At 34.5% G+C, this 27,614-nt stretch overlaps 1 protein-coding gene and 1 pseudogene across 2 annotated transcripts; both read right to left on the bottom strand.

Moving 5' to 3' along the window:
- Window positions 1-3,327: 3,327 nt before the first annotated feature.
- Coq3 (coenzyme Q3, methyltransferase) lies at window positions 3,328-23,449 on the bottom strand. Of its 2 annotated transcripts, none has more exons than XM_026402533.2 (7): window positions 23,303-23,449; window positions 14,849-14,966; window positions 12,532-12,684; window positions 9,684-9,783; window positions 8,018-8,260; window positions 5,028-5,187; window positions 3,328-3,630 (listed from the first exon to the last, which is right to left on the bottom strand). In XM_026402533.2, exons 1-7 carry the CDS (start codon window positions 23,409-23,411, stop codon window positions 3,446-3,448), a joined length of 1,068 nt encoding a protein of 355 aa, XP_026258318.1. In that variant the 5' UTR covers window positions 23,412-23,449; the 3' UTR covers window positions 3,328-3,445. The 2 variants fall into 2 exon arrangements, with proteins under 2 accessions (XP_026258318.1, XP_026258319.1); XM_026402534.1 differs by lacking the exon at window positions 23,303-23,449 and adding an exon at window positions 23,102-23,224.
- LOC144256411 (apoptosis inhibitor 5 pseudogene) lies at window positions 17,371-21,074 on the bottom strand (annotated as a pseudogene).
- Window positions 23,450-27,614: the final 4,165 nt, after the last annotated feature.

The following is a 27,614-nucleotide window of genomic DNA, read 5'->3' as shown; positions in this document are numbered from 1 at the left end:
GGTGCTGTAGCTCAGTGGTAGAGTGCCTGCCTCACATGTGTGAGGCACTAGGTTCGAGCCTCACATCACATAAAAATAAATAAAGATGTTGTGTCCCTCTACAACTAAAGAAAAAAATAAGGCTAGAAATGATCCAGCTATTCCATTCCTTGGTATATATCCAAAGGACTTAAAATTAGCATACTACAGCAACACAGCCACATCAATGTTTATAGCATACAATTCATAATAACCAAACTATGGAACCAACCTAGGTGCCCTTCAACAGATAAATGGAAAAAGAAAATGTGGTATATATACACAATGTAATATTACTTAGCCATAAAGAATGACTTTATAGCATTTGCCAAGGAAATGGATGGAACTGTAGACTATCATGCTAAGTGAAATGAGTCAGTCCCAAAAAGTCAAAGGTAAAATGTTTTCTCTGATATGTGAAAGCAAATAAAAAGTAGGGAGGGTAGATGAAAAAAGAACAGAAGAAAGATTGGTGGACTAGACAATGGGGAATTAGGCAAAGAGAGGAGGGATGGGATAGGGCAAGACAGTAGACCAATTCTAACCTAATTTTCCTATGTGCATATACAAATATACCACAGTGAATCTCACCATCATGTACATCTACAAGACAGTAATTTAAAAAAAAAAAACTAAGTAAATAGCAGGAACATCAGTAAAGTAGAGGGAAGCAAAGCAGGGAGTTGGGGAGGAAGGGAGAAGGGAAAGGGGAGTACTGGGGATTAAATTAGAAGAAATCATATTCCATGCCTTTATAATTATATCAAAATGAATACTATTGTCATGTATAACTAGGAAGAACCAATAAAAAATAAAAGTTGAATCTATTTTTACTTGGCAACAAACCCCAGACAGACATGTAGGCCAATGTAATAGAAGAGAGATCATAGGTAAACCCCGAGGGCTCCAGGTATGTGATTCTTAACATGCCAAAAATGTACATTGGAAGAAATGTAGCCTCTTTCGCAAATGGTGCTGGGAAAACTAGATAGCCATATGTAAAAGGCTGAAACTAGATCCCTGTATCTCACCCTATATAAAAATCAGCTAAAATCCAGCACAGTGGCACATGTCCGTAATCCCAGAGACTCAAGAGGCCAAGACAGGAGGATAGAAAATTCAAGTTCAGCCTAAGCAACTTAGTGAGGTCCAAGTTCTCAAAAACTTAAAACGGATCTTTTCCTCAAAAAGCCCTAAAGGGGACTGGGGATGTGGCTCAAGTGGTAGCGCGCTCTCCTGGCATGTGTGGGGCGCTGGGTTCGATCCTCAGCACCACATAAAAATAAAATAAAGATGTTGTGTCCACCGAAAACTAAAAAATAAATATTAAAAAATTCTCTCTCTCTTTAAAAAAAAAAGAAAAGAAAAAAAGAAAAAAGACCTAAAGGTAAGGTCTGAAACTTTAAAACTGTTAGAAGAAAACAGGGGAAACATTTCAAGACATATGCACAGAGAGTGACTTCCTTTATAGGACTCCAAAAATCTGGAAGTAATAGCAAGAATTGACAAAGGGAGCTGCCAACAAATTAAAAACCTTCTGCACAGCAAAGGAAACAGCAGAGTGAAGAAATAGGCTACAGACTGGAAGAAAACCTTTGCCAGTCAATGAAACAGAGGATCAATCCCCAGAATATATGAAGAACTCAAAAAACTTAACACCAATAAAAAAAAACAACCTAATCAATAAGTGGGCAAATGAACTAAAGAGATACTTTTTACAAAAAGAAGCACACTAGGCCAATATTACATGAAAATGTTCAATATCTTTAGTCATCAGGAAAAGGTAAATCAAAACTACATTGAACCAGGGATAGTGATGAACATACATGTCTGTAAACCCAAAAATTAGGGAGGCTGAGGCAGGAGGATCACAAGTTTGTGGCCAGCTTCAGTAGTCTCAAAATAAAAAATAAAAAGGACTCAGGATGTAACTCAGTGGTAAAGCACCCTAGTTCAATTCTCAGTACCAAATAAAACAAATACCAACAAACAATAAAAACAAAAAACTATACTGAGAGCCCTTCTCACCAAAGTCAGAATGGCTACTATCAAGAATACAAAAAAAAAAAAAAAATGCTGTCAAAAATGTGGGGGAATGGAATCCTTTTATACTGTTGGTGGGAATGTAAATTGCCACTATGGAAATCAGTACAGAGGTTCCTCACAAAACTAAAAATAAAACTACCATGTGATCTAGGAATACAACTCCTTATTATATACATGAAGAAATTAAAGTCAATATATTATAGAGATAATTGCACTCTGATGTTTATCACAGCAAAATTCACAATAGTGAATGTATGGAATCAGCAGGGTTTTTTTAAAAATATATTTTTAGTTTTAGGTGGGCACAATGTCTTTATTTTATTTTTATGTGGTGCTGAGGATAGAACCCAGAGCCTCACAGATGCGAGGCAAGTACTCTACCACTGAGCTATAACGCCAGCCCTGGAATCAGCAGTTTTTATGAATAGATAAATGATAAGGAAAACTTTGTATATATACATAGTGGAGTATTATTCAGCCATAAAGAATGAAATCATGTGATTTTCAGGAAAATAGATGGAACTGGAGATCATAACATTAAGCCAAACTCAGAATGATAAATGTCATCTGTTTTCCCTCACGTTTCCCCATCTGTTTTCCCCCATTCTAGGGGAAAAAAAATGACATGAAAGTAGCAAAGAGACTCTTAAAGAAGAGGAAGCGGATGGGAGGATAGAGGAAGGGAGGAAAAAAGAAGGATAAAAGCAGGGAGTAGATATGACCAAGCTATGTTATATGCAAATAGGAATATGCCATATTGACCCTTTTTTCTGAGTATTAAAATGCACTAATTATTTTTTAAAGGACCATAAAACTTTTAAGGAACCGTACACAGAAGTATGTTCATCATACTCTGAAATCTTGATTTAAATGTCTGAGTTCAAATCCAGTTCATATTTAACATCTCATTTGCTTTCCAATGAAGTCAAATTTAAAGAAAAAAAAACATTCTATTTTCCTATAAGTGATAACTACATTTGGTTTTCATCGGTCTGGAGCAAACAGCCTTTAAATAAACCAAATAAAAGAAATGTATATGATATAGATTCCGTATTATTAAGTTAAAATAAATGACAGCATAAATGTATGTGTATACATGTGGGAAGTATGTATGTATGTATGTGGGAAGGTGGGGGATGTATTCTGGAAGATACAATGAATCATGCATAGCCTATTTATATAACAAAAGTGATAAAACTTTTTTATCAATAGAATCCCTTGAAAGTTACTATTAGATGACATAAAAACTTTTATCCAAAGATGTAGCTCTTTTAACGACCTCCTTTTATTTATGATTCTCTCTCAAAATATAAGTTGTATATTTTTTTGAATCTGTAAACATCAGACTTTCAGCCCTAATACTATAGTCCTCAGAAACAATTCATTTCTTCAGCTCTTCGTGCACACCTGGGCTGGTGGCAGCATTAGCAGCAGGCACTGTGTGTTCCTGTACCATGGATCTCACAGCATGAGCTGCATAGTTAAGGCTGGTATTTTTGTTCCAATGCCAGTAACCTGAGAAGGGGTTATACAGCATTCCTGCCACAGTTTGAACTGACAGACCATCTGAAAAAAATATTAAAAAAATGTAGGTTTAATAAATACCTTCCAACTGCCAATAATCTCCTTTTACTCTTCATATTAACAAAGGATTTTTAATGTAATGGGCAAAAAATACTTTGTAACCATGTACACATGATAGTTCACTGTAGACTACTAAACATTCTCTAAAGTATACTGCCTGAGTTTAAATTCCAGCTCTGGTACCTACTATATGGTGACTACAGGCAAGTCACTTTCCTTTCTGAATCAGTTTTCTCACATATACCGAACATTTACCATAAAATTGTTAGAAATGGAAGAGATATGTGCATAAAGAAGCAGAGGGTTGGAATTTGGTAAGTATTCAATAAATATTAGCTGTTACAGAAAATATCTTCATCAGATTATTCCCATAAAGCTTCTGCAAAATATTTTTTTCTACTTGATTTTCAACAAAAGTACTCACAGAACTCTCCAGAACTTACTACATTCCTAGGGACTGATAATATTCCAAGTAAAATCAACTTTATTGATATGATGTTCTATGAATAAAAAGTATGAGAAAGAAGGAATCGAAATACTCAACCATACCAAATGCCAACCAGATGTGGTGGCACATGACTATAATCCCAGCAATTTGGGAGGCTGAGACAGGAGGATTACAAGTTTGAGGCCAGCCTCAGAAACTTAGCAAGACTCTCAGCAACTTGGTGAGATGATGTCTCGAAATAAAAGATAAAAAGGACTGGGGCTATAGCTCAGTGGTAAAGTGCCCCTGAGTACAATTCCGAGTACAGGAAAAAAAAAAGTCAAATAAATGAATGGAGAAATACGAATTACTTAACAGGAATTCAACACATTGAGTGTTCCCTATATGTAAAGCAAGAGCAAGATACTATAAGAAATACAAAAAGGAGATATAATCTTGCCTTTAAGGAATACACAGGCCAGAAAAAGGTGAAAAAAATAATAATATAAGTAGATTATAAGTAATGTAAAACATTAAAAGTGACATGAAGTTCAAAATACATCTAAGTGTAGAAGAATCAGGAAAAATAGATAAGATTAGCCAGTAAATGCAGGGCTTGGTAGGGCAAACTGGGGTGTAATATTTAGTCCTCATTTGCTTAAGGATGAGGTACAAACATCTCATCCTTAAACAAACGAGGACTAAATAGCCAGAAAGGATCATTAATCATCTATTATTTGCTTGGCCCTGGGTTAGATGCCACAGGTGAGAAAAAAAGTAGTATCTACTTAATTCTAACTTCAAAAAGTTGATGACATAGTTGAGATAAAACCAACATCCAAAAAATAATAACCTGTTTAATTAAATGCTAGATTATGTGATTAATAATTATAAGTACATTTTAAAGTTTCAGTTAGGCTGTGAAAATCGGAAAAAAAAAATTAATACTTACTTGATTCCAGAATACTTTCTAGCATTTCAGGTGAAACAAACTTCTCCCACATATGAGTACCCTTTGGTACAATACCTGCAACCTGCTCTGAAAAAACAATTCCCAAAGCATAGGACAGTTGTGTTTTGTTGATTGTAGTAATGAACAAAGAACCGCCAGGCTAAAAGAAGCAAAATTATGTAAGGAGAAAATTGTACTGAAGTAAAATGCAAAAGGTTAGGAGTATCAGGTAAAAGCTTTTCCTTCCTTCAAGAATTTAAGTGCAGTTAAGATACATGAGTATAAATAAAATATAATTTACCAAAATACTATTTTTTCTATTGGGAAATCTACTACTTGAGGCAATCCACTCAGATTCACCGAATCTATACAATAGGGTTTATAACTCTTAAAAATCATACATTACTGACATTATTTTACATATATTCTTTTGTACACATCAAATACTTTAAAATAAAATACAGAAATAAGATGTTCTTCTTCGTTACAAGTTCACATTTACATTCTAACATGTCACCACTGCTTCCTTTTGGGTGCCAGTCTAAGTTTTTTGGTACAGCACAAAGCTACACATCTTATGCATGGGTACATTGCCAGTAAGCGTCTTCAGTTCAAAACATTCCAATGGTAAGGTTTGAACATTCGAATATTAAAGTTTGAATGGTTTTTTTTTTTGGTTTGTTTTGGCATTGATTTCATTTGTACAAAGATTATGAACAGATCAAGATAAGCACTTAGATGAATACAAAGCAATTAGGGGTTATTTATGTCTCCCCTTTTTTTAACTACATTTATGGTGTTTCTATGTTTAGTATCACAAACAGCAAGGACATTAATGTTCTCTCCCTGTTTTATGCTTTCTTATTAGTGTGATGAGGATAAGATGCCAAAGATTCCTTTCAAAATAATCTTTCTGTATATATGGGACCGGGGGTGGGCAAGGAACAGATAATATATCTCAAATACCACCCCAAACCAAAAATAAAAAGGAGAAGGCCCTGAAATGTCAGTGTGTGCTTTTAAACACTGGAATACCTCATACTATATTGTCACGTTAACTTTTCTCTGTAAAACTTTAGCATCTTAAGAATCATGCTGGGTCCAATAGTGCACACCCGTAATCCCAGCAACTGAGACAGGAAGATTGCAAGTTGGAAGACAGCCTCAGCAATTTAGGGATACCCTGTCTCAAAATAAAAAATAAAAAGAACTGGAATGTGCCTCAGTGGTAAAACATCCCTTAGTTAAGTCCCCAGCTTTTAAAAAAAAAGAATCATATATGGACTTAGGGCGGGTGGAGGGGGTAGCTCAGTAGCAGAGCATGCCCCTAGATTTAATCCTCAGTACCACCAAAAGAGAATTTTAAACTTTTTAAAAATTAAGGTGTTTTAATTGTAAAATTGGGGATAAGCCTCATAAAATTCCATGTAAGAGAAAACACCAAGAAACTGACAGATTGAAGAAGAGTTAGGAAACATGGCAACTAAATGCAATGCAAGAACCTTAATAGGATCCATAACAGAAAAATGACATTAGTGGAACAACCAGTGAAATTTAACAAGCTCTATTGTGCAGTTAATAAGCATAATGCAAATGTTCATGGCTTATTTATGTGCCAGGGTTTATGTGCAGGTACAGAACTATGGCAAGGCAAGTGAGGCTCTAGGGCACAGAACTGAAATAGGCAGTCCCTTCCAGGGTGCAGTGCAGTGCAGGGCTGGCACCTAATAGCTGCCTCCTTCAATTTTATGCCCCAGGCCCTTCATTTGACTAATCCTAGTTCTTACCCTTATGATGTGAGTCTTTAATGTAAAGTGAAAATAGTGGAAGAGAACTCTGTATTCTCTTCGCAATTCTTCTATAAACTTACTTTAAAATATTTTTTTTTTAAAAAAAAGCTCTACTTGGACATGGGATAAGTATTTTATTCCTTTAGCTTTTGGCCTTAAGGTGTTACATCTTAAATATGTAAACAATACAGTCAAAACCTTAATAATAATGGCACATTAAAGATATTAAGCTGAGCATAGTGGTACAGGCTTGTAATTCTAGCAACTAGGGAGGCTAAGGAAGGAGTAAGTTCAAGGCCAGCCTAAGCTACTTAGTGAGGCTCCCAGTAATTTAAAGAAACTCTGTTTCAAAATGAAAAATAAAAAGGGCTGGGGATGCTGCTCAGTGGAAGCAACTAGTACTCCTGGGTTTAATCCCCAATACCTTCCCCCAAAATTATCTTTTAAAAAATTAAATAAATTATCTTAAACACACACACACACACACACACACACACACACGTGTGTGTGTGTGTGTGTGTGTGTGTGTGTGTATAAAATTGGAACCCCATTTGGAGGACTAAATTTGTGGAAAATTATATAAGCATAATAAATAATGAGAAGAACCAGATTATGAATCAAAAGATCTAGCTTTAAACCCCACATAACAGCTCTGACATCTCACCAGTTCCCAGTCCTCAAAAGTCAAAGATGATAACTCCCATCTTTTCTTCCTCATCTGGCTGTAGATAAGATCAAGCAAGATAGTATGTATACAGTGATCCTTTCATAAACTGAAAACACAGATTTATTTAACAAATGCTATTTAAGTAAATTTATGCTAATCATTGTTCTTGTTGATTTGTAAGTATTAATCCAATCAGTTTCTTGGTAAATTATCATATGATAGCTATTAAGTATTTAATCCAGACCATAATCTAGATCAATAGAAAAATACCACTATAAATGTGTTTGTTATTTTTCCAGTGTTTAGCACCAATATTTTTCAAGATCCCTGACATCAATATACTAATAGAACACTAGAAAACCCCATATTGAGGGCAATCTGAGGGGCAGAAGTAATTACCAGCACAGAGGCTATCCCCTAAACCTGGATTCTTGGTTTCTTCTCTCTTATAGTTTATCTGCTAGACTGATAAAGTATTATCGAACTTATTAACGTTATGGATATACACATGCACTCACAAGAGAAAGTCTTACCTTTAACACTTGACAGCAGCACTGTATAAATGTTTCTAGATCATTCACATGTTCTATAACTTCAGAAGCTATAACAGCATCAAAAGTTTCTGCCTTCTCTTCCACAATTTCTTCCAGAGAACATACTCTGTACTCTATCCTCTTATCCAGGACTGGATCAAATGATTTATGGTGCTGTGCTGTTTTAATATTTTCATCCACAGGATCTATTCCAACAACTGAAGCACCTAATCGCCCTAGAGGCTAATGGCATAAAAAAGTTACTCTCAGGAAGAAAAAAGAACACATGTTAGCAATAAAAAGCTTACCAAAAATTAACTGAGATTAACCACAAAGTGATAATTACTGAAGATCATTTTTGTGTATGGGTTCATATACTATTTTCTTTAGTTCGTATACAGTTGAAATTTTCCATAATAAAAAGCTTAAAAGTGAGAACAACAATCAAAATGTACATTTACATAAATGTAGGACAGTGTTAAATATCTGAAATGCAATAAATGTAACATGCCATGGTAAAAACAGCTATTATTTCTAGTAACCAATTTCTTCTTTATAGTTTTTTCCCGTGACTGACCAGATTTGATTTTTTATGTATGAATATGTGGTATTAGGGGTCAAACCCAGGGTCTTATGCATATAAGCACCCCTCTACCACTGAGCTACATCCCAAGCCCTAGAAATAATTCATAGCTAATTATTTGTTCATCTTTTACATCTGGATACTTCCCATGACATTCCCAAATATTTAAATACAGTCTTAATTTTAATCAAAACTTATACAGTGTTTCTATTAAACAAGGTTAGTCAATAAGCTAAAAGTATGTCTCATCATCTTAACTTTAGAGACATAATTTCTGCAACAATACACTGAACACATGGCAGAACACACAGTAAAATCTTATTCATTTATAATCTGTACACCACATATCCTTAATTCACATATTTTAGGCTTTCTGAACTTTTATAATTGATGTCAAAAGAAACTAGCCCACTTCCAGGTGGGAGCAGGTTTTCTGTGCATGTAGGAACTTAACTGCATATCAAGGACTGTTAGTCACACAATAAACTTGGTTGAGTTATGGACCTCAACACTATCACATTCCATTGAATCTTAAGACTTTTATATCCCCTACTGTTGTTTAAAATATTTCAAAGATCAAATAACAAAAAGTCCCCATGTTGACAGAATACAATATAGCTGCAAGGCATAAATTTACTATAAACTAAAGCATATATTCTTCACAGGAAGGATGACAACTCTTTGAAGTACTCTAAGAAAGAAAGAATCCTACAAGTAGGTAAATGATAGCTTTGTTATTAAAACAAGTACAAAAGGACAACCTATCATTGCATTTAAATCAATAGAAACTATCTAATTTCTTAGGACAGAAGAGATCACACAAAGGTATTTCAATTACCTATGCCCCATTTTTTATTAAAAACTACCACTACCACCACTAACAACAAAAAGTTCAGTACAATTTTCTAAGAGTTTTAGTTTTTAAAAAATTTCAAAAGGCATGAATTACTTTTATAATCATGAAAATATTAAACAAGCATTTAAAAAATTAATAAGACTATTCGTAAAAAGGATAAATGATGCAACAAGCCCACTTCTCAATTTTTTTCTCAGCTAAAAATGGCAGAAAAGTAAGTCACTTACTTCAGCTAATAATCCACCACCACAGCCAACATCAAGAATCTTCATCCCAGACAAAGGTTTTCCTAGCTGGTGATTAGCAACTGTTTTCAAAAGATTGTCTCTTTTTTAAAAAAATTCAAAATATATAAAAATAAATGATCAATTCGATCAACAAAAAGTCTTAAAAGCATACAGTTTTCAAGGAAATGTTAATTCCCATTTTTAATAGGTTATTAACTTTGGATAAATAGATCTTTTATTTTCAACATTAGATGACTTTTAATTTACAAAATATTCTAGAGAGAAAAAAGGAAAAGAAAGGTGAAGTGGGGCAGGGATCTTACGAAAATCCAAGTGAAATCAGTAGATGATAGGGTCTGGAGGGTGGGAGGAGGGGAGGGAGGGGGGAAGTGCTGGGAAGTGATACTGATCAAATTATATGGTTATATTATGCACATGTACAAATATGTAAGCACATTTCCCACCATATATACAACTATAATGTACCAATTAAAAAGTGGAAAGAAAAAAATTTATAAAACATTTTCAATAATCAAAAGTAGAAAGTTTAGAGCAAAGCTCTAAAACAGAATCTAGTAGTAATTATGACTTAATTATTGCTTCAGTGATAATCTAAAGAAAAATAATCTAGATTGCTTTGATTAACCTAATTTTATTAAAACACTTTAATTAAACTGACTCAACAGAACAGATACAAATGCAAGGCACCTACTACATCATCAGTACTTGTTAGACCTTTATCAGCAAATCGGTTATTTCATAGGAATTTTATTCAAATATTTATTGAATCAAACTGTAGCAACAGGATGGGATACAAATATGTCTATTGGCTATATCATCAGTACTTGCTAGACCACTTTAGGTCAGCAATTTAGGTTATTTTTATAGGACTTAAAGGAGAAGATAAGAGGGCTGGAATTGTGGCTCAGTGGTAGAGTGCTTGCCTAGCTTGTGTAAGGCACTGAGTTCAATTCTTAGTACCACATATAAATAAATGAATAAAATTAAGGTTCATCAACAGCTAAAAATATTTTTTAAAAAGGAGAAGAGATCTATATTTACAAAAGCTGTCCATATTCCCTTCCTGATTCTTTTTTTTTTTTTTAGTCATAGATGGACACAATACTTTTATTTTATTTATTTTTATATGGGACTGAAGATAGACCCTAGTGCCTCCATGTGCTGCTACACAGGTACTCTACCATTGAGTTACAAGCCGAGCCCTTTTTTGTGTGTGTGGCGGGGGAGGGTGATACCAAGGATTGAACCCAGGGGTACTTAACTACTGAGCGACATCTGCAGTCCATTTTATTTTTGAGATAGGGTCCACTAAATTTGTTCAGGGCCTCGCTAAGTTGATGATTCTGGCTTTTAACTTGCTATCCTCTAGTATCAACCTCCTGAGCCACTGGGATTATAGGTATGTACCACATGACTGGCTTCAATTCTCTTTTAATCTTCTAAATTAGTTGTATTCTCATGTATGAACAAGTAGGATGATATCTAATAAAGCAAACTTATTTCTAAGATGATCATAGTAATCCTTTACCACACACACAAACACATGTACATGTGCATATACATATGGTAGATATATACCTAATGGTAATGTAAAGTGAACTTTTAAGTCAGACTGCATATGAATTGTAATTATATTTATATTAAAATATATATTACATATAATAAAGATCTTCGGCTATCCTATATTGCTAATAAAATTAATTGAATTCTTAGAATGACAGGTATAATTCTTAGAATGACATGTATAATGACATTCTTATAATGACATGTATAATGTATAATGATAATATATAATATTACTTTGAGATATTATAATACACATGAAGTACTCAATTCAAATGAAGTCCAATCCATTTTTCAACAGTCAAAATGACTCCTCTGTATAAAAATTTGTGTCACATCACTCTCTTCTGATGGCTTTTAGTTGTGCTGAAAATAAAATCTAAACTTGTAACCATATCTTGCACTGCTCTAGGTGATTTGTTTTATTTGATGTCTAAATAAAGATGTCACAATAGTTTGAATAGACATCTCAAACTTTGTATGCATCAGAATCACTTGGAAGGTTTGCTGAAACATAGACTGCTAATATCCTAGAATAGCAGGTCCAGGATGAGACCTGAGAATATGCATTTCTAATGAGTTCCTGGGTGAGACTGATGCTTGCTGCTCTCGGGCCTGCATTTTGAGAACCAGTCATCAACAATTCTGTTATTTTCTACCTTAGTTCAGTGATCCACAAATTCAGTGATAATATTTCCCTTTTTTCTGCACTGATTCTGGATGAACAAGCAAAAACTAATCAGAGAGTTCCTTTAGAATCTGAGTGTGATATTATATGACAATTTCAGGGTCTTACCCTTATGAGTTGTTCAAAAGTGTTTAATGAACAAATAAGTGGAGAGATCAAATAAACTATTTCTTAAATGCAATCCCTGATGGTCTCTGGCCTTGCTTTATCTCCCACAGCAAATACGGACTGAAGCACATTCATGAACTGAAGGCCACAGCAGGTCAGTAGCTATAAAATGGCCTTGATGACCTAGGATCTGAACTCCCTTTTATAAGAACTAATTCTAATTAACTCATATGTCCAAATATGCTCCAAATTAAGTTATGGAAGCATCCTAGATCTTAGATAATGTTAATATAATAATATGTTAATGATAATAAAAAATTAAAGATTTCACATGGTGGACATTAAAGAGAATGTCCCTGATTTAAAATTTAGAATTTTGAACCTAAGTATAAACCAAGAGAAAAATGAATCCAAAACAAATGAATCTTAAAACGAGTTGCATTTTTAAAGATGTGGAGTTTCTGTTACCTAATAAATGGCACCCTCAGGTCGTTCATAGAATGAAGAGGAGCATATACTCCTTGTTCATCCCACCACTTGTGAGCCAGGGCCCGGAAGGTTTTTACCTCACTGCTGTCAACTGTGGACTGTGAAGTACTATACAGTCTTTTCCAAGGAGACCTAAGAGGTGAAAACAAAGAGCCAGGCAAATACTGCTATTTTTCAAAAATGTAATATGGGATAAACTGTGTAGAAAGATATTTTATTTATAATTTGTTACATTGTAAATACAAAGATTGCTCAATTTTGATGCTTTAAAAGCAAGTTTTGTTATAATTGCACTATTCATATATATATATTCACTTTTGCTTTCAAAGTAAATTACAACTAAAAATGGAACTTTATAAAACTTGGCCTTCTGGGTCACATCTAATAAAAAGCTACATTTATAGAACCTTTACTAAATGCCAAGTACATGTCATCTCACTTCTTCAGACAACTCTACAAGGAAAGTACTATGATTATTCCCATTTTACAGATTAGAAAAGAAAGGCTCAGAAAGATTAAGTAAGAGGTGAACCCAGGATTTGAACCCAGGTGCCTCTACCTTATTACTCTATTTCTAATGCTATCATCAAGTCCAAGCTCCCATCATCTCTGAACTATTGTCCCAGCCCTTTAATCAGTCTGGCTACACCCTACCTCATCCCCTTACTGTTCTCCATGATGCATACAGATTAATTACTCCAAAATATTAATCTGATTATGGTATTTTTTCACGTAAAATGTTTCTATGGCTTCCCAGTATCATTAGGCAAAAGATTAAAATCCTTAGCATGGTTTATAATGCTCAAAATTTTTGGTCACCCGTTTGCTCCCTCTCCAAATTCACCTCCTGTAATTCTCTTCATCCTCTCTAGTCACACAGGCCTTTTTTCAGTTCTTTGAACTGGCTATGTTTGCTCTTTCATCAGGCACTTTGCATATATTGTTCCCTCTGTCTAGAATTTTCTTCCCACATCCCTGTTTTCCTCCTCATTCATCAGCTCTCTCTTTTTTTTTTTTTAATATTTATTTGTTAGGTATAGTTGGACATAATACCTTTATTTTATTTATTTATTTTTATGTGGTGCTAAGGATCGAACCCAGGGCCTCGCACATGCTAGGTGAGCACTCTACCACTGAGCTACAACCCCAGCCCCTCATCAGCTCTTAGTTTAAATGAAATGTCATCTATGAAGTCTTCCTTAATCTTCAAAATTGGGTCAAGTATCCTTATTTTATCTCCTACATCACTTCCTCCTGTGGTTGTATAATTATTTGGTCATGCCCATCTCCCCACTAGACCATAAGCACTATGAAAGGCCAGCATGAACTGTCTCGCTTACCGTTATATTCTTAGTGACTAGTACAGTTCCTAGAACATAGCTGATGCTCAGGAGACATTTGTCATATAATCGAAGGAAAAGGCCTAGAAAAGTATATCATTCACCTAACATTTTTAATCACATAAGATCAAACAGGGACTAAACAGAAATTAGACAGATACTACACTGAGTTCGAAGTCACAGTAGAGTACAGAAAAGTACTCCAAAGTTCTGCTTGTGTTGCTAAGTTAGAAAGGTAATACCCTTCAATTTGTACTGCTTTTCTTAGCTACATATAGAGAATACATTCTAGATTCATTCATTCATTCATTCTTCTTCTTTTTTTAAAGATTCAAATGCCACTTTTCTTTAATATTATCTTAGGAATATTGATTTCCTTTTCCATATTGAATGCATAGTCTTAGTAATCAAGAACTAATTAACAACAGATAACAGTGAGTTCAGTTGAATAAGAATGGCTTCACAGACACCCAATCTCAAAAGATCTCTTTTAAAAGAAATAGGACAATGCACTTAGAAATCAGAGTTCATCTGAAGCAATTATTTTTTACAAGGTTAGAAACTGGTTTATAAAATATAAATACAGAAAGTCATACTTTGACTCATTCTTACTACCTAAAATATATACTTATCCACCTTATCATATTTGTTTCTGATTTTAAGCCCTGCATTTTTTTTCAAGTAATACAGTATTCTAGTAAATATAAAAGCTATCTCTGAATCTGGATGAAAGATATGCATGGGCTATATATTTTAACTTTTCTATAAACTTGAAATTTTTCAAATTTAAAAGTTGTTAAAATATAAATTAGTTAAGAATATTTAAATAACAAAAGCTACTATAATCAAAATATATGAACAATTGCAAACTGAACAAGTTTATTAAAAAGAATCAGTACTAAATTACTTTAACATATAATTATGTAAATATTTTCCAGAGTAATAAATAAACTCACCTGTAATTTTTTATTCTATTCAAACAGGAAAAGGTCATCCTACAGGATTTGAACCACATGGTTTTGTATTCATTGAAAACCCATGGTTTAATTTGTAGAGTCCAAGTGGGCTGATTCTCTGAATAAAGTGGGGGAAAAAGTTAAATGTCTAGAGAAAAGCATTGCACAGTAAGAATCCCTGATATACATATAACTGAAGAAATTCCATTTTATATGGTAATTTTATGTTACATTACAACTATGTTTTTTTCAATTACAAAGGAGTTTTTACTCAATTTTAGATTCTACTCAAAACAAACAAAACATAACAAAATAAAGGTCTTATTCTCTGCCATCTAATTCTATCCAGATATTTCTGAAATTATAATTAGCAAAAATAAGTAATGCATATGTAAAAGCTTCTCACGTCATTAGCTTTTGTAGTCACATTATGTTGCACAAAATGACAAAAAATGATGTTCTCATATAAAATGTCACCTTTTAAAACAGGATAATATTAATTCTGAGGTGATTTGTCAAAACTAGTTCAAATTCTGTCAATTCCATGTTAGTGACATTAAATGAATTTTTACACATGCTCAACACTGTTTACACAGGGGAAAAAAGTGTGTGTTTGTGTGTGTTTGTATGTGTAGCTAAAATAAACACTCACCCAATCTATATGTTCAGATTCACATAGGGACTTGTTTTATGAATCAGTTACTCGGCTGCAGAACATTTAGGTGTTCAGTAAACATTTAGGCAAAAAAGACTTATAACAAAGACTATTTAACAGGAACAGTCCACCAAGAAACCAAGAAGATAATACAATGTATATGTACAAAATAATGGAATTTCAAAACAAATAAAGCCAAAATTGACAGCATTGAAAGGAGAAATAAACAAATCCATAACTACACTGGAAGATTTCAACATCCATCCTTTAGTAATTGGTAGAACCACTAGACAGAAAATAAGCAAGGACACAGAAGAATTAAATAATATCAACAAATAAAATATAATTGAAATTTATGAAACACCCAAACTACAAAACAGTATACATTTTTTCAAGCATGCATAAAGCATTTATAAATATAGACCATATCCTGGAACATAAAACAAATCTTAACAACTTTAAGAGATTTGAAATCATACAAAGTATGTTTTTGACTATAAAAGAATCAAACTCAAAATGTGTAACAGAAAGATAACATGAAAAGAGCAAAACACCTGAAATTTAACAAATGCATAAGTTAAAGACAAAATCTCAGGAAAATCAAAAAACAATGAACCAAATGAAAATCAATATATCATATATAAAATTCTGTAAATGTTTTTAAAGCAGTACTTGGGAAACTTATAGAACTAAAATATTCATATTAAAATGTTGTTCTCAAATCAACAATCAAGTTTTATAGTTAAAATTATGAAAAACAGAGCAAAATAAACCCAAAGTAAACAGAAAGGAGGAAATGATAAAAGTAGAAATCAATGACATTGAAAACAAAACAAAAACAGAGAGACAATAAATCAAACCTAAAGTTAACACACTGCAAGAATCAATAAAATTGATAAACCTCTAGCAAGACTGAATTAAAGGAATTAAAGAGGGTTTATCACTACAGACCTGGCAGACATTTCAAGGATGATGACGTACTACAAACTACAGAAATTCCACAATTAGACAAAATGGACTAATTCCATGAAACAACCAAAAACAACCAAAACTGATGTCAGATGAAAGAGAGAACATGAAAAGTCATATGAACACCAAAGAAATTGAATTCATAGTTAAAATGCTTCTAAAATATAAATTTCCAGGCTAAGCTGGCTTCACTGGAAAGTTCCACTAAACACTTGAAGAAGAAATAAAGACCAATTCTACACAACATCTTCCTAAAATACAAGAGAGATATTTCTCAGAGACATTTCTCAGAAATTAAACTGTTCCTACTGTCTATATAGTAAATCCCAAGGAATCTTAAAAAAAAAAAAAAAAAAAAAAAAAAGGTTCCTAATGTTATGGGCCAGGCTATATGGACAATGACCAAACAAGATTCCGTCTTACCCTGTGACTCCACATCATGTAAAAGCTGCTTCTTCTATGGGAAAGCCTAGTCTCTGTATCCATCAATAGTTGCTTAGCAAAGCATGTTTGGCAACACAAAATGGCCATTCTATTTTTTTAAAATATTTTTTTAGTTGTAGTTGGACACAATACCTTTATTTTATTTGTTCATTTTTATGTGGTCCTGAGGATCAAACCCAGCGCCCCACATGTGCTAGGCAAACACTCTACTACTGACCCACAGCCCCAGCCCCACAAAATGGCAATTCTTATACAATGTAAAATTGTTCTCTGTTTGGTTCCCATTTTTCTTGGACAGTGTACCCTATCAGAGATTGACTGTCTAGATGTTAGTTACCATTCTTTAACTTGTACTCAACTAGGGATATTTTTACCCACTCCCACTTGTGCTTATGATTTTAGATCTCATGACGTTTGTTTTATGGTTTTTTTTTTTTTTTTTTTTTTACAAAAGGAAATTTATTTCAAAAGCATAAGGGAACATTTACATTTAAACAAGGTGATAAACAGGTGTCTTGCAAAAGAAAAACTATCCATGGCATGAAGTTTTTCAAAGTTATGAAGAAAAACAACACAACAACAACAATAAAACAACCCTAAGTTGGTATCTATTGCCTTAGGAATGGGAAGTAGAACGATGAGGTGGTGAGGGAAGGAACATAGTCAACTCAGTATCAAAACTCGAAGTCAAGTCACTTCTGCTCAGCTTTGAGTTTACAAATATGCTTTAAAAAAGAGAAGGGAAAAATACATTTAATGTTCAAATTTATATAGCTGTATTTCCAATAGAGTTTGTCCTTGAAATGGCTTTAGGCCACTGGCTGATCTGTCTCTGAGGTCCAGACTAGCTGGTTAATTTTCAAATGGTAATTCCATGTTCCTATGTCTGTTCAGATTCCAAGGGAGCTTAGGTTCAGCTCAGTCTTTGGAATGTTTAGATTATTGCCACCATTCCACAGTTAAGCTGACCAACTTCTTAATGCTCACTTGTATCATTCTAGCCTTTTAAAAAATACTTTCCTCATAAACATGTACAGTAATTCTAACAGGGGTTTTGCTTTCTTCCCAGTGTAGAATAATGGTAACAAAGACACCTGCATTGGAATCACAAACTATTCCTCAAAAAATACATTAAACTACTAGAAATGTCATTGTGGCATTTGATTTGAATAGCAAACTTGGGAAGGGAAGATTAACTGTGGAACAAAAATATATGAAACATTCAAATGCAGAGCAAAGGGTCTATGCTATTAAAAATGCCCATGACATTAGACACTCCACAAACCTCCCATCTGTTTTTTAACCTAAAGATTCTCTATTACCTAACTTATACAATAATTTGGTTAATAACCTGAGAAGTTAAAATCTTGAAAGTGGCAAAAGCAAACCAAGAGAGCATCCCTTACTTATTGGTTCTATGTTATCAATTCATTTTTTCCTTGGTAGCCCTGGTTATTAAATCTCCAAATCCTAAATTATGCTATGTCATCCTGTGAAAATCTATATGTACATCACATTTGGCTGTATTTCACCAACAGGGATCTCCACATTTTATCTTTGAATATACAGCCTTTATTTTTAGTTTTAAATAACAATAATCATGTAAGTGCAACTGACTCAAAATTCCTCTCTACTGGAAGTAAAACCCTAGATAACAAGTGAATAGTGGATTTAGCCTCAAAAGGATAATCACCGTGTCAAAGACTACCCGTTCCTGGAATTTAAAATATTGATTTTTGTGTACTCAAGTTTCACGGCATGCATATATATATATACACACGTACACATACATATGCTTATGTACGTGTATATGTATATCATACATACACATTTCTATTCGAATAGTAAGATCCCATATTCAAAAGCTATATCGCAATATATGGAGAAGAGCACAGTGTAAGCAGTGCAAAGCAACTTACTTCCTCCTAAAAATGCATTATCATTTCTACATTTTAAGAAAGCTGGTAAGTATTTTGTGTTTGTGACAGTAGTAGGTGGAAATGCTGCACCATTGCCTAGCAGCTTTATTAAAAAACAGTGAAAAAATGTTAAGATTGACCATTACTCTTCTCCATATACTGGGCAAAAAACTAAGAGGGGAGAGGAAAATCAGTAACCTTTCAAAACTGATGATCTTTACCATATATCAGAACAAAATTGAATTTCATTACATTTTAGACTCAAAAGTTCTCAATAACAAGTTATCAAGATGTTTAAAAGCAAAAAGATTCACAATATGAAGTCCGAATAATGATGATATTGGAAAAACAAGTCAAGATTGTGGACAAAGCATCCAAAAATATTATTGAGGTTTTACCTTGGACATAACCATGGTCTATTACAAAAGTAGATCATACATACAAAGGTATAAAGAACATTAAGTTTTTAGCTGAAGGCAGCAGTCCTTAAAGGGACATCCCCGGCAATCCAATGAGTAGTAGAATTTAAGTATATTAAGCTCATGACAATGCTGAAGAATGTGATATCTTACTCAGTAGAGTCTTCCTCGACTACGATTTCCTCGGGTTCCCCAACCTCGGCCACCTCTACTTCCCCTGAAGGTTCCTCTCTGCTCATAATTAAAGTTGCCCAAATTACTGCTATATTTCCCACTGGGGGGGTTATAAATCTGCCTGGCATCCCTTTTTGGTCCTGCTGGAGATTTCTTGGGTGGTGAACCTGAAGTTGTATCTTCATTAGCTCTCTTTTGCCCTATCTCAACCTTCTGTACAGGTTTCCAGGATAATGTTACTGTGCTCTTATATGAAGGAGGAATGTGGAAGAGATCCTTGATTAAAACATTGATATTGTTCGTTATTTTCAACGCAACAACTTTAATCTTATTCTCTTCTGTTTTTAAGGCCTCGCCTGTTTTACCCTGAAGAGCCAAGCGAAGTTGTCTAATATAAACCTGTAAGCCCCGTGCAAAGTATTGCAGCCTGATTTTGAAATCTTTGAGCTTTTCTGCATTCAGTTTGGCTGTTAAGAAATCTGGAAGTTTTCGGCCCAACTGATGAAAACTGTACAACAAACATTCCACATAACTGAACTGCAGCTTGGGTTCTTCATTACCAGCATTCTCCCCATTTTCTGCTTCTTCTGGAGGAAGAGGCATATATTCCAATAACTTATCAAATAGTTTCCTTAAATTTGTTTCTAGCTTCTCCATGTCACCACAAAATGAACTCATTTCTGCCAACAACTTTAATACCTCTAACTGTATATCAAGACCCTCCACAGGGGTAGTCAAGGTACTGAGGTTAGGGAGAACTTGCTCACAGAAATAAGTCACAAATCTTGTGGAATGAACATTTTTAGAGAAGAGGGGTACTGCTTGCTGCGTGCACTGTAAGAGCCTGTCCACACAGTCAGGATCTGAGGGGTTGAAGGTCTGTTCTAGGTCGGCCTGTTCAGCCACAAGCTCTACTAGTTGCTGTCTTCCACTCACTGTCTGTAAGCTTTTTAACCCAGATAGTATTTTCATGAACAGAACAAATTCTTCACCAGTCACATCTTCCAAGACCTTTTTGGATTCAGTTAGGATAAGCTCCTCTACTTCCTTTGTTAGGACTTCATCTGGTAAAGTCTTCAGTTTTGTAGATAGGAATTTAATAGCTCGTTCTCTAACAATGTCCTCTCCTTGAAGTATTTGGCTAAATAAGCCACCTAAAGTTCCTTTTGCATCCATCTTAAATATACTTAACAGGGCATTGTTTACTAAGTTAAATTCTGCAGAGTCATCTGTCTGCAAAAGTTGGGTCAGTATATCTGCCACTCGGGGAAGATTTTCTCCAGTGGCAAATTGAGGCAGCTCTTTAATTGCTTGGCGTCGAATTGATACATCTTCATCCTCACAGAGGTCTAACTGTGCATTAATAGCAGAATCAGCCAATTCTGGAAAATGCTTAAAGAATTTAGGAATAAACTGAGCTGCTAATCGTTTTTCCTTTGTACCGCCTTTCACGCCATCCAATATCACTTGATAGGCATCTTTATGCTGGCCCACTTGCTCCGTGGCATCGGCTAGGATGCCATAGTTGCGGTAAAGCTCCTCCACCGTCGGCATGGTGAGCGACAAGCCCGCGGCCCGCTCCTGCTGTCGAAGTCGCCGCCGGCGCCACCGCCGCCTCGGAACTTCTCCAAGCTCAAGACCCGAACTATTACCTGTTTTATGGTTTTGAATCACTGCAACAGCCAGTTATGATTAATATGGTTTTGGACTATAAAATGTGTACTCAAACCCAAGAAGGGGGTCAAAGGGTAAAGACTTGTTTTTTTAGGCCATTCATAGCATAGTCCAAATCCACTACAGTGTTCTAAAGAAAGGGGGGACAGGAACAGTTGTACTTTTAGGCTTTTGCTCATGTTATTCCCTCTTTCACCAACTCTCTCTGGTCTACCTTTAAGATAGTTACCTTTAGCCAGGCATAGTACTACACAACTGTAATCTTAGTGACTTAGGAGGCTTAGGCAAGAGAATCACAGTACCCCAGTACCACAAAACAAAACAAAAACAAAATACCACCCTCTTTATGACTTTGGGTAGGTAAATGAAATACTATTAAATAATTATATTAACTATGATGCATAGATGAGGAAATATAAGGTATTTTTATAAAATTGTGCCTCACAGATTTTAATAGTACCTGCCCTCTGATACTCCTTGACCTTCCTCTTATCTCTATTTCTGGAAAATGAATCTATTACTCATCAGTATTGCTAGAATTCTCAAGAGCTTTAAAAATCATCTTATTACAACTGAGTATGTATTAATAAACAGAATATAACCAATTCCTTTCCTAATGTGGATCCTTGTATTTGAGATTTTAAATGAATGGGGATAACGTCACTTAATTAACTTGAAAGTCAATTATAGCAGACTCCACACTGTGAGTTAACAAAACAGGCAACAGACTTTTACCCTGACAACACTTTTTTTCCCCAGGAATCAATTCCTGTCTGGGTTGCTCTTAAGTTTGGAGCCCAAACTTGCCTCCATCTCAGCTGTGGAGTGTTTTTTTTTTTTTTTTTTTTTTAATTGATCACATTGCTCCTTCAATAATTTCCACTGTCCTCAGGATAAACAACCTCAAGAGACTTCATGAACTTGTCATGGCCTAAAAGGTCTCTTGTCTCACCTCCTGCCCTCCATTCACACACTGTTCAAGGAACACTTTGCAGTTTCCTAAAAACCTTAGATTCTCAAGTTTGTCCTTTGGTGTCTCCAACTGCTTCTAACTATCCAATTCCTTCAAGACAGTTTCTATAAATACCTTGTTCAGAAAGTTTCCCTGATCCCAAATATAGATTCGATGCTCCTTCTATATTCACCCACTCCCAATTTGGAAATGACTTTATTCTTAATTTGATTATAAACGACATGTTTATTGAAAAGTTCTTTGGGGAAAGTATATAATATATGATAAAATGATTGAAAAGCACCTACTCCACCACAGGCAATCACTGCCAAAATTAGACATATATTTCCAAGTTCATAACACACGCTGATTTGTACCTTACATACTTAAAAGTATATCCTAATTATTTTCCGTGTGAATACAAGTGGATTTATATTGTTTTTATTTGTACTATTTTTCACTGTATGAGAATACCAACTAGTCAACTCTGTTTGTAGGCTATTAGATTTACCATTTTTTAATTCATTATATCCCGATCTTGGTTCTATTATTAATTTTTTAAAGAAGAGATTGTTTACGTATCATTTTTTAATTCCTGGGGCCCATTACAGTTCCTATTATACAGTATTCGTTAAATCAGTTTCATGTAAACGAAGAACTTAACTTTTTGGTTAATACTGGGAGTTCAATAATTTGATGGTCACATACAAGCACCAAATGCAGATAGTTATTTTCTTGATCCTAATTGTAAATAGTCTGTTGAATGAATCAACGAATCAAAAAAGTAATACAGCTGCCTTAAATTCTGGAAAAAGGGGCAAGACATGTGCAAACAAAACACTGATACAATGCTACGAATAACTTCGAAGACCGACTGGTGTCTTTCAGACCCTTGCAAAAAGAAAGAAAGCACGACCTTGAGGCTCCAGTAATCACAGAGTGGGTTGATGGCTCCTGGGGCCAGGAACTTAACCAGAATGAGACTAAGGTCGTTGGATACGTTGCGGCCGCCCGCTGGCTGCCCTCTCCCCGGATAGTACCACTAACCCCTTAGCTTTTTCTTGGCCTCTGCAAAAATAAGCACGATAACACGGTCCTGGAGTTGAACGCAGGGCAAAGTTAGAATCCAAGCTGCAGATTTTGCGTTGAACCAGCGCGGACGCCAGCGACACCACAACGTCCCGCCGCGCCTGCGCAGAACCGCCAAGCCCACCGTGGGCTGCCTGAGGGACTTTAGCACATACTCACCCGCCCAGGAAATTAGGCGAAGACGCTCCGCCTGTGTGCCCCGGCACCCAGACCCAAGCACTCTTAAAAAGCGACCCCCAAAGAAGTTCAGCTTCCAGCCTCCCCACATAGTGGCAAAGGGTCCCACTTCTTTTCCGGTTCCTCTCTCCGAAGATCCCCAACAGAAAGGTTCCGAGACCCACTCGCGCCATCTACTGCCGACTTCTATGATTATTTTTATCATGAACGTGTTGCAAGTTCTTTTGAACATCTAGTAAATTGTGAGTGCAAATGAAACTATAAAATGCTTCCAATAATATAAACGGTCGCCTCCTGTATAACCTCTGACTATTCCTATATGACCACCCGAAAAACTTCATAGTCATAGTTAAGTATAAAATCATGCCACTACTTTGTGCTTTCATTCCCTTGTAGTTCTAACAAATGTCTCCCCAAGGACATTTGTCTCCATGTAAGACACCGACCCTAATGATTAAAATCACGAAAAGTATGGAAATACTTATTCTTTACGTGTAACAGTTTCCCTTTCAAAGGCACTCGAATATCAGAGGGCCAAGAGTCTTAATTTATATTGTGTTTTGTACTGGGGCTTGAACCCAGCAGTTTTACCAGAGTCGACAGGACCTTGCTAAATTGCCCACGCTGGCCTAGAACTTACCACGCTCCTGTCTCAGCCTCCAATATAGCTAGGATTACAGGTGTATCACAATGTAGAGCTCAAGAGCCCAAACTTTTAAATTTCTGCAAATGACATAATCTCCTGGACAGGATTATGTATCCGAAGACATTCAGCCTTGGTAAACTTCCATGTGGAGCTACGAATAGTAGTGACGTTTTTGTTTTTTTGTAATTTTTTTGTAGTTGTAGATGAACAGAATGCCCTTATTTTTATTCATTTATTTATTTTTAATATGGTGCGAAGAGCCGAATCTAGTGCCTCACACATGCTAGGAAAGCGCTCTGCCACCGAGCAACAACCCCAGCCCACATTTTACTTTTGAATATATAAAAGGCCTTTCCTTAGGTGATGTTGATAAATTTTCAATGTTGAAGGTAAAAATTTTATTCTATCAGGCAGATCCAAATAAGTAAAGGTTCTTTGAACGAGTAATGTTTGTTACTCAGGAACAGTCTTTCCACCTATGGCTTCTGAGCTAAAATATTGACCTCCTCTTTGACAGTGGTTAGGCTTTTCAGCTGCTATGTCTTCTTCAGATTTCCTCTCTCCTTAGATACATGACCATACCTCCAAATGAAGGCAGAAAACTCTGCACAAAAGAAAATTTAGCATGTATTATACATATTTGTTGAAGTGACAGATTGAAGGGAAAACCAAAGTGCAAATATGGATTTAAAGTTCTAATGGTTTTATTTGCACCATACCACACGGGTTTCAAAGCCTTCCCAGTTCAACAAAGGCGATCAATGATTTGCCTGAATACTGACAGGAAACAATGGCTTTTTGAATCATCAGAACTAGTTTGGCCCAGATACGAAAGAGGGTCATGGTACTTTTCTCTACAAACATCAACAAAAGGTTTTTCCAATGATCCTAAACCTCAGCTGTGTTGGAAACAAAGTTGTGTTGGCTGTAATGCAGTGTATGGTCAGTGATGGGGATTATTTTCCAAGTATCTCTACCGTCTCACCCATAAACCTGTTGTAAACTAGAGTTTACTAGTTTATTTTCCTATTTCGCTGGAAAATTCTAATACCTATCCAATATTTCATAATTTGGCTTTATAATTTTATTGTAATAAACTTTTAAGGGAAAAGTGCTTCCTTAATGGTTAACAAAGTTTTATACTTTTGAAATGATATATTCCTACATCCACTCTATTTAACTGGCGTATTTACTCTAAATTCTACAAAAATTGGTAATTTAAAATAAATGTATCATAATTTGCACTATCACAATTAGAATGTGATAGATTTAACTAATGTACAAGAAAACTATGGATGATACCTGGTAAACTTTTATAATACAAATGTAATGCATATTATGTATTATGTGCATAATTTGATAGCTAATAAAAGCTCACTTTTGCTTTTAGATTTGACACTACAATCATATTCTACTTAAAACTGAAGCACTTGGGCTGGGGCTGTAGCTCAGTGGCAGAGGGCTTGCCTGGCACATGTGAGGCACTGGGTTCAATACTCAGCACCACATAAAAATAAAAATAAATTAAATAAAGGTATTGTGTGTGTGTGTGTAAACCTGAAGCACTTAAGGGCTGGAAGAGAACATCTACTTTGTTCCTTATACAAGCTAAAGAAATAGAAGTTCACAGTAATTTAGTGATTTTCCTAAACACATCAATTTAGCAGAGCCAGGTCAATCCAATAACTCTAATGCTACTTCCATACTTAACTATACTCAGTACATTTTAGAAGTTTGAAAAATTAAAGTACGTTTATGTAGGAGGGGGAAAAAAAGTTTAAATGTAAAGGTGTCCATAGGCAATATTACAGGAACTTTGGGTCTACCACAACTCCTATGTAAAAATTCCCAAATAAAAATTTTAAAACTCAATACCATTACAGTTCGTACGTTTCTTTGAAGCAACAATTCACACTAAAAATGGACTATGTTTGAAAAATTTACTATATAATACCATTAGAAACATGCTAACAAAAGGTAAGTCTACAATGGTAGAAAACACATACACTAATGAGATTCCACACCAATCTTTATTTATGTTTTTGGGGCCTGTGACAAATCTTATAATTATCTCTTCTGGATTTCACTTTATTCTCTTAATGGTGTGGTTTACCCCCCATTTCACAAAAATCAAGTATGATTAATACACCAGAAATATTTTTAAAGAGAATTTCTTAAAAAAACATTTTTAATAACCAAGGCAGAGCAATGACTGTCTCAAAAAATGAATTTATAAACTTTGTGGTAGTGTCATTTTAGAAAAGATTTCATAACCAAACTACACATCTAATTATTAACTTATAATGTATAAGTTATAGCATTCACCTCCTAAACCATGGAAGGTGATTATAAAAATCTTACCACTAGAGGTAAACACTTCATCACATCAAGGAAGTGATTTCTCTAAATTTTCCATAAATATATGATTATTTAAATACATGAAAAACTCAAAATTTTTAATTCTTTTTTAAAAAAAATATTTATTTTTTAGGTGTAGATGGACACAACACAATGCCTTTATTTTTATATGGTGCTGAGGATCGAACCCGAATCCTACCGGTGCTAGGCGAGCGTTCTACCGCTGAGCCACAATCCAAGCCCCAAATTTTTTAATTCTAACACTGATATTCCTAATAAGAATCACAAACATCATGATGGTTAAAAAAAAACCTACAGATTTAACTGATATAAGAATCTTACAAATTAGGGCATAGCAAATAAAATTATCAAATACTACTTTTGGCTCCAGTTCCTATCTTGTCCAAAAATGTGTATATCATAGCCAGCAGAATTTTTCTGTAGAATTTTATTTTGAAAATAATATTTCACTTGATGATTAATCTAAAAAACATCTTAAGATATGAAAATGTTATACAACTTATCTATTACAAATTAATCAGATAATTCAATTAGGTACACTTCAATTAGCTTACCTACATATAAAATATTGCACATTTTCCTTTGTCTCCAGATATGACTGATGTTTAAACTATATAGAATTTCAAACTAAGTTATTCTGTGAAATGTCAACTTTATAAGAACTAAATGCACTGTAAACAGCCATTTTGGTAAACATGCATTTATTCACAGTTGATTTATTTCCTTTAGATAAATGTGTAACTGCTCAAAATTATTTAAGAATCTATGTAGAGGTACAGGAGCACTATACAGATCTATTTTTTATCTTCATTGTGAGGAAACACTGACCTTGGCAAAAATCTGGCATTATTTTTCAAATGAACTATTGCTGGTAAAGAAGGCATACTTTAAAACACTTTTGTGTTCTGCACTTGCTTTTTAAAATTAAAATTTAAAAGCATTTTTCAGAGATTCATCTATCACTGCATAAGTGCCTAAAAATAAAAAATGGACCCTGAAAACAGTTGAGCACTTAAGTTAAAATACCTTGAGAGCCCCATTCTTCTTATAAGTTGGCTGCCTTAAAGTAAACCACCCCAATGATCATAATTACTATTAACTGACAAAAATCAGACAATTTTAATGTTATGTAATTGACACAAACCTGCATAAACACCATTTCTCCACTGAGTTGAGGTCATATTATACTTTAAAAATATAAATAAATATATTGAATTGTAAGTCCTATTATCTATAGTAACCCCAAGGTGTTTAAATATACTTGTAAAA

Source organism: Urocitellus parryii, chromosome 8 (assembly GCF_045843805.1).
Source record: "Urocitellus parryii isolate mUroPar1 chromosome 8, mUroPar1.hap1, whole genome shotgun sequence".
Taxonomy (NCBI): domain Eukaryota; kingdom Metazoa; phylum Chordata; class Mammalia; order Rodentia; family Sciuridae; genus Urocitellus; species Urocitellus parryii.
This window is presented reverse-complemented; position numbering and strand designations above follow the sequence as displayed.